The sequence below is a fragment of the Seriola aureovittata genome, chromosome 10, assembly GCF_021018895.1.
Source record: "Seriola aureovittata isolate HTS-2021-v1 ecotype China chromosome 10, ASM2101889v1, whole genome shotgun sequence".
Lineage (NCBI taxonomy): Eukaryota > Metazoa > Chordata > Actinopteri > Carangiformes > Carangidae > Seriola > Seriola aureovittata.
In genome coordinates, this window is record NC_079373.1 from 22,397,025 (window position 1) to 22,405,767 (window position 8,743).

Below are 8,743 nucleotides of genomic sequence, written 5' to 3' on the forward strand. Positions count from 1 at the left end.
TAAATCAGCTGCTACAAATCCCACAGAGTTTACTTAAATAATACTGAAATGTTTCCAACCTTTCAGCCAGCTTTTGATTTCAGTCTATCACACTGTGAGCATCATGTTTTACTTTTACTCTTGTCAAAAAGTCATTAACATTGTGTGTCAAACCTTTAAGTGCCTAACTCAAACAAGTTACAAATGATTTAAGTTTTTTAAAAACACGTAGAAGCCTAGAATAAAAACAGATTAAAGATGTACTGTTAGTTATTAAGCTCTTGAGCCTTGTCACTAACAAGACAATATGTTCCTACAGTTAATTCAAAAGATGTACTTGAATTATCAGCTCTTGTCTTGTGTCTATTTTTTAGGGCAGTTTATGTTTCACCAGAGGTAAAAAATAAAATTAATAAGTTATGATAGATTCCTCCATTTTGGCTTTTCATTCCCTTAAATTTGCGTGTCAGGGTTCAACAAAGTTAAACTTTAGACAAAACTTGTCAGGCCACTAATCATAGCACTTGTATTGGAACTGCCATTTTAAATGTTGGTGAGATGAGGTTTTAACAAATCTGAAACACACCAGCATGATCTTAGAGACTTTAAAGTGTATGTGATATGTTGAAATTGGACAAAAGCATGCCCATCGCAATTGAAATTAATTCTGAAACTAAATAAAACAAACCTTTCTTATCGGGGGAGAATATACAGGGCAGCAGCTTGATTACGAGCTCTACTTGTGCTTCATCCTTTTGAAGCCACTTTGGTCTTTTCAAGAGAAAGACAGACACACAAACCGAGAAAGATGTGGTCCTTCACAAGTGGAACTGTGTCTCATCTGTGTCTTTGTTTCTTAGACCTAAACCTCTTGTCCTTCTCTCTCTGATCCACTCCGCCCGCCTCTCCCTGCGACACTGAGGCTCTAAAGCTATGAGTGTTTTGTAAGGTGAAGACAGGATTGATTCTTCCACGGAGAAGAACTATGAGCAGATCACTCTGTGTGTGTGTGTGTGTGTGTGTGTGTGTGTGTGTGTGTGTGTGTGTGTGTGTGTGTGTGTGTGTGTGTGTGTACACACAGTATATATGTGTTTGTGCTTGACCCTACTCCTGATGAATTACCAATAAACCCCAAACAACCAGTGCGAAATCACATCAACAGGCGAGGCCAAGAGGATAGTGGGTAATGTAGTTTATGTCTTGCATCAGTCCCAACAATAAATTATGGATTCCCATATGCTGCAGTGAAGGAGGGATTTGTGGGTAATGTAGTCTGAGGAGAGGGAGCTTGGAAGGGTTTATGGGTAGTACTGTGTGTGGGGGGGTTTTTTTTGTTTGTTTTTTCAGTGGCTGGCCCTGGTGTGGATAATACAATCAGTGGTCCATTCAGATAACAAAGGTCCTGCTTCTCTGGGCTGCAGGTGGTATTACAAAAGCAACGTGAGAACCTTGTGCCAAGTCAAAACCTTAGCAACATAAAAAAGCTGTTGAAATGTCACAATGGCAGCCAAATGAAGAACTATTCAGACTGAATTTCAATCCAAAATTTAGTGTCAAATGCTTCCTATTTAAGATTTAAATGAGCTCTTGTGGTGTCTTTTTGTTGCCTTATTTATGCTAAATTTAGCCTGCAAATGCTTTTGGGTCATCTTAAAATATGTTCTGTTCCCACTCAACTTTGCCGACCGATGAAATGAGCACTTAAGCCCCTGCAAAGTCAGGGAGATCCCCACTCTACCGCTGGACTGGGAGAGAAATCAGAAAGCCGCAGGGCATGACCATAATGAACTTGGGTAGAATTAAAGAGGCGGAGAATAAACTGGTAAATGTTCCTGCACTCATGCTCTCACTGCTGCATCTGTTTTAGCTTTCAATGTCCATTTAACCTGTCTGTTCACTCTGCGTCAGTACCAACCAACACCTGTCTATAATGTACAGATCACCTACAGCAAATGTGTGTATTTGCGTGTATGTGTGTGTATGTATGTGTGTGTGTGTGTGAGACTGCTGTATTTTACTGAGCACTGTGAGTAAAATGTATCTGCTGTAACTCCGTCACTGCTTTGATAATTTATTGAACGTTGTATTTATACATGAGAGAGAAATGATAATAAAGCACCACATAAGTAACTTAATACGTGTGATTATTTGTGTGTGTGTGTGTGTGTGTGTGTGTGTGTGTGTGTGTGTGTGTGTGTGTGTGTTTGTGTGTTAATTGTAAAGAATACAATGATATTTTTCTGACTCACTCCTCTGTGTGTTTTCCTCGACAATGATTATTTATTAAACAAATATTTCCTGAACAGGCTCACTTTGTAACCGCCACTGTTTCTTGTTGGCATTTCAGTGTGAGACAAAGAGATCCCTCCTCAGTCAGCATCCTTGTTACCGCACAATGTGCATGCAGAGTGTTGCACTAAATTCAATTAAAGATGCACAGGCAGTAAATGTGCAGAAAATTTGTTGTATTTCCATCTCATTCTTTCACCATTTTTTTTCATCCCTTTCTTTCTCCCTCCTTCTCCCGCCACAGAATCGCATGCACGAGTCTCTGATGCTGTTCGACTCCATCTGCAACAACAAGTTCTTCATCGACACCTCCATCATCCTCTTCCTCAACAAGAAGGATCTGTTTGCAGAGAAGATCAAGAAATCTGCACTCAGCATCTGCTTCCCCGAATACACAGGTAAAAAAAAAAAGAAAAGATTTCAACATTTTATTTTTGTTGTGAGTGCAGTGGTGAGACATAGCAACTCTCAAAACACGTAAGCAGGAACAAAAGTTGACAGGTGTACAAAATTGATTTCTTCGAGAAAACAAAAAGCTGTGAAACAGTGAAACTGAATGCAATTACACAGGACAACACTCGATACGCCATAAACTGACTGGTCAAGCTGAAAGACATTTGCTACAAAAATGAGAAAAACACAACAAAGAAACGGGTTTATCATTTTTTGGGTTTGTCAAAATTACTGTGCAAACAGGTTTACAGCACTGGTCGTCTTCAGACTAGGGCATTATTATATTATTATATCTTGAATTATGTAGTTAATGCACTTTTAAAGGAATACTTTGACATTTTTGGAAATATGCTACGAAACGTGCTTTCTTGCCGAGAGTTAGAAGAGAAGATTGATTCCTGTACTCTAGATATGAAGCGACAGCCAGCAGCCAGTTAGCTTAGCTTAACACAGAGATGGGAAACAGGGGGAGACAACAAGCTTTATTATATCCAAAAGTAACAATATCTGCCTTCCAGCACGAAAAAAAAACATGATATCTTGTTTTTATAATTCATACGAAAACCATAAGCAAGTGTAAAAATGATAATTCCAAAAATAGTCCAGCATATTAGCATCTGTTAAACAGCAGATTTTCACTTTTGCATTTCTATTGTTGTACAGATGAAAACAAACAAGATATAACGTGTTAGTTAGTAAAGTTATTGCTAAGCTAAGTGAACAGGCCGCTTGGTGGTAGCTTTCTATTTATCATGAGAGGGGTATCAATCAATCGTCTCAGCGGACTCTTGGCAGGAAAGCAGATAAGCCTATTTCCAAAAGTGTCAAACTGTTCCTTTTAAAGGAGCTTGATTTTGTAAAACCAAAAATTTCTAAAACTGCATGATAGCTAATATAAAGATACTTAGGTAATACTGTGTGAGGAAGGGGAAAATACCGAAACACTAGTTTAAATGATATGATGCAGTATGAATGAAGCATACTATATAAAGTATGAATGACTACCATCCATCCTATCTGAATGTGATTTCCCAGAATGAAATAGCTTTTTTAAAACCCCTCCTGTTTGTGGACACTGATTAGCCTCTGCTTGATTCAGGAGACGAGTTATTTTTGACTGGGCCCAACATTCACTGTCACTGAGTTATAAACCATCCTGAGAAATGTGGCACTTTAAATCAGAGCTGTTTACAGCGTCAAGTCCGTTTGAATTATCAGGAGAGATAGCTAAAACAAATCAGCCAAATGTTTGATGTCACCTGTTTGAAGCACTGAGGTTATACGGTTCAGTCTGAAGAACGATACGCACTACATGAAGATTTACTTGACTGTCTTTAAAAGAGCAGCAGAGGGGGAAAAAAAAAAAGTAGATTTCATGTGGAGGTGAGATGCCGATGTAGTTGTGGCAGAGAGAAGAAGGGACTTGGGAGTGAGAGAGCAGGAGACAGTCACGCTTGGTCAGCCATGAAGACAGAGGAGAGGAGATGGCAAGTGAGAGCTGTCTCCTGCCGTCTCCACAGGCACGCAGCTCTGTGAGCCGATCCTATTCACTTCTGTCTCTCATGCTTTACTGACTTTCTGCTAACTGCCTTGATAATCACAGTAAGTCTATCCGACATATTCCATCTCTCTCTCCGTCCCTCATCATGTCCTCCATTACCTTCCTCCTAAATGAGAAGCCTAACATGTAAATACTGTGCGTATAAATAAAAAAAATCCCAAATATTAAACATAATGAACAATGCTGCACAACTTCCACTCTTCACTTGAGAAAATAGATTGGACTCCAGACAGACTAAACTTGGATATGTCTAACAATTAAAATAAAGTTACACATTTTTTATTAAAGGGTCTGTAGCCTTCAAGAGTAAATAAGCTGTAACTTTATAGAATAAACATAAGCGGGCTCCAGTTTTCACTGGTTTTTATGTAAATACACAACCTTATCTACATGGTGGAAGTGACCTGTGTGTTGTTCACTGCAGCTAACATTAGCACACCTGCTCAGCTGGGACAGATGTCATGGGGATGCAACAATACCGTTGCTTATCAGTCATATCAAACTTTATTTAGTCTAGCATTAGCATAAGTGTCAGCTGGCTAGCTAAACCAGACAACTGCCAGACACCAACTCCATGAACTTTTTACAGCTTTTGCTCCATTGTTCGACAGCAATGAGTGAACAGTGAGCACAGACAGGAGGTGCATCCGTTTTGTAATTTGCAACCCTCACAGGTGGTCAGCGAACACACGGGCGCACACACCCTTATGTACACAACACACACGTTTAAGAGGGTTTTCCTTAGAAATGGGAGGAGATTTTAGTGAGAAATACTGTGTTTTAAATCCCTTTTTAAAACCTTGTTGCATGAGAACTGTATCATCTCAGTGTCTCTCTGTCCCTCTTCTCTCTCTCTCTCTCTCTCTCCAGGACCCAACACCTACGAGGATGCAGCAGCTTACATCCAAGCACAATTCGAGAGCAAGAATCGCTCTCCAAACAAGGAAATCTACTGTCACATGACCTGCGCCACGGATACAGGAAACATCCAGGTGGTGTTTGATGCTGTGACCGACATCATCATCGCCAACAACCTCCGAGGGTGTGGCTTGTACTGAGCACGCCCACACGCCCCGTAATATCCTCCCTCTTTGTCCCCTCCTCTCTCCCGCCCTTCCTGCCCTCCTCCTCCCTCCTCGTTCCTGTTCCTTTGACACTGCTGTGGAAATGATGATGGTGATGATGACGATGATGATTCTGCTGATTATTTAAAGAAAAAAGAAAGAAAAATGCAACTAGGTACATATTAATAATGAGGATAATTTAAAAAAAAAAATAGGCATACGTATATATAAATATATATATATATAATGTTTTTAGTTCTTGTCTCTTCTCTTCCCGCTCCGACTTCTCCTCCTGATGTCCTTTGGCCTGCTGCCAAGCAAACAAATTTGTTTTAGTAGAAAACATGAGACCCTGCAGCCTTGAAAACTTCTTGAACAAAGTCGATGAAAGCCTCCGTTCCTGTTCTCCTCTCTTTTTCTTTCTCAGTGTCTTTTGTTGGTAACAAAAACAAAACCTGTACTTTTTTTGCAGATTTTTTTTTTTTATTATTATGAATATGAATATGACTTCTGTTTTATTTTTGTTGATCATGTGTGTATTTATTACATGAGTATAAGTCTGTACACTGATTTTTATTCACATTTTGCCTCACCTGACACCTTTATTTGTTATTATTTCGTTTGTTTTTTTTGCTAGAGTAGTGATTATGTAATAACGATTTTTGCGGAAATCTGTGAAAATGTCAATAACAAAAACAAACACCAGACAGGTCAGCCAAAACCTTACAAACAACTCTCGAGACCTGCTGAAACTGACAACGCCGATTTTAACATTAGTCTTTTGTTTACATTAGCCAAGACATTTCAAGATGTTTGTTGTCAATTTCTAAATTTTTTGTTTTTAATTAACTTGTATCATTTTACTCCCTGCATTCGAGACCCGGTTTTCATCAACAGGAAGTGAGATTTCCTGTATCCTGAACTTGGCCTTGGCCATTAGCCAACCGTCGGTCATGGCTGAGCCTGAGAGCCAATAGGAAATGTGCTAAACGTCCTATCAGTGCCATGTAACAGAGGTACTGTACTGTAGATAGCTACGCTTTTAGAAGCAAGTACACAACGTTATAACTCTACCTTCCTCACTGTTATAACCTCTAGACCTACTAACGTTCTCCATGTAAGGAAACTCACTCTTGGTTTGATAATGGTTGATTAATTTATTAATGTATTTATTGATTGATTGCCTGTCCTACACATACCTATCTGTTTCTCTCTATCTCTCTCTCCCTCTCTCTCTCTCTCTTCATTTACACACCACCATGCCTTTACTTCTCTCAACTCCATCCATCTCTCTTTCGTTCTGCCTTGTTTTGGCATGATGCCCAGATTTCGGGGGTGGGTCAAAAGCCCCCATCTTTTTTGCCAACCCTTCTCTCCCTCCCTCCTCTTCTCCTGTTCCTTCTGAAGCCCTGACACAGATAGCATGAGATACTCAAGCCTTTGTATAAAGAGACCAGTTAAAAAAGAAAAGAAAAAAAAAGAAAAAAAAAAAGCTTCTCATCGATACTGTTCAGATAATAATAATAATAAAAAAATACTAATAAAAATTGCAAAAGATAAATAAAAAAGATGAGAAAAAAATACAAAAAAAGAGCTAAGACGATGGATAGCAGCAGCTGCAGGAGAGAGGCGACTGGTTCATGAACTGGATGGGGCGGGGTCAAATCTGAAAAAAAAAAAGTGAGAGTCGTAGTTTCGAAGGGTAGAAAAGTCATGTGGGAGGCTTGGAAGAAGCAGTGTAGATTTTGGGATTCTTGCCATGACACGTAGAATTCATAGTCAAAAAATCTACACTTATTACTACAATAATTAATAAAAACTGATGAACATGGGTATTACCACAATATCGACAACAACAACGATCGTGATAATCCTGTAATATTCTCAAAAGATAATCTTTCTTGTGCTTTGTAGCTACAGAACATTTTTCTCTATATCTCCCTTTTTTAAATAAAAAGATGTTTTGCAAAGCGTTCCAGTTTGACAGCGAGCTGATGTGGAACCGCGGCGATCTCAGACCGACCCCGTGTTGTTGTAATGCTCTGAACTGTGCCCCACCCCCCTTCTCCTTTTACCGTTTTGCCTGTTTCCCTGCATTAGAACCGTGTCCTCACTTTAGCCTGACTCAGAACGACTAAATATAATATTATAACAATATCTATTTTTTATTATTTCAGAAAAAAACAAACCACTTTTTTTTGGGGAGAGCACGTTTCTCGCTGCGTTCGCTAGTTAGGGACGCCGCATGTACACACATCAATGCTGTATAAAGTCATGCTCCTTTCTTCTTCTACTACTTCTACTTCTTCTTCTCTCTGTCTCTTTTCAGTTTGACACACACCTTCCAGGTCTACAATGAAAAGCACAGTTCTCACGTCTCACACACACACACTTTTTCACACTCACACACATACACACACAATAAGTAGATTTGGAAATTTGTTATCTATTCATACCTAATCTATGTTACCCCTCATCAATCTATCTACCCATCTATCTATATAGACCTCTCTTTCTTGCCTTCTTGAGTTCTAGTTTTTAAAAGAGAAAACAACTGTGTATAATGACATGATATACCTGTTTTTGGCATTCTGTTCCTGTTACCTTCATTATTTTTTATTTGACCTCCTCTATGTTCTGTTCTTTACCCAGTGAATGCTTTTTTCTGTGCAGCTTTTTTTCTCTCTCTCTCTCCCTGTACTCCTCTTTAGTGAATGGTTGTTATTTCATGTGGGATGTCCGTGCTGGAAAAACCAATCGAATGTAGTGTTTACATTAAAAAGCCACTGTTTTCATGACTACAAAAAAGCCAACCTCTTCTCACTGTGTCTGTGTTTTCACCTCTCAGCTCCCGAGCCGTGTCGCTCAGATAGCTCAGCTCGACTGAAGATACAAAGAGTTTGTGAAATCCTCTAACTTAAAGAAGATGGTGAAAATAGTCTTTTTTTCATTTAAAGGCTGTAAATAGCTCACCAGCAGAAATGTGAGACACTACCACTATCGGTTTCATATCTGACACGAATCGAGTTTCAGGATTATTGTTGATGAACACTGTGACACACAATGAAAGGGGCCTGATGATCTCTTGTAATTGCATTTTGATAAAATGTCACTGTTCACAGCTGGCGCATCCAATAGGCAGAAACAGGCAACCTGATCCTGCAGCAATCAAAGAGGGAGAAAATTAATTATCTCAGGACACAAAATATCAATTTTTAAAAATGTACCAGGCTGACCCGTGTAACTCTGCCGCAACCACACTTTAATCTCCAGAAAACTTGTCCAGAGGTTGTTCCGTCACGGCTCTTGCATGCACTGAGATTTTTCAAAGTGCACAGGTCTCCTTTTTCTCCACAGTGACTGATTAGATTTTAACGACGTGGAATAAAGAGGGGCC

The 8,743-nt window shown here is 39.3% G+C and overlaps 1 protein-coding gene across 2 annotated transcripts in view; it reads left to right on the forward strand.

The window, feature by feature from the left end:
* Positions 1 to 8,159, forward strand: part of LOC130176849 (guanine nucleotide-binding protein G(o) subunit alpha) — an 85,669-nt gene extending 77,510 nt beyond the window's left edge. For both annotated transcript variants that reach the window (XM_056388197.1, XM_056388196.1), the window contains 2 exons: positions 2,513 to 2,666; positions 5,153 to 8,159. In XM_056388197.1, coding sequence (XP_056244172.1) covers positions 2,513 to 2,666; positions 5,153 to 5,340 — 342 coding nt within the window. In that variant the 3' untranslated portion in view covers positions 5,341 to 8,159. The remainder of the gene's footprint in view (positions 1 to 2,512; positions 2,667 to 5,152) is intronic.
* Positions 8,160 to 8,743: the final 584 nt, after the last annotated feature.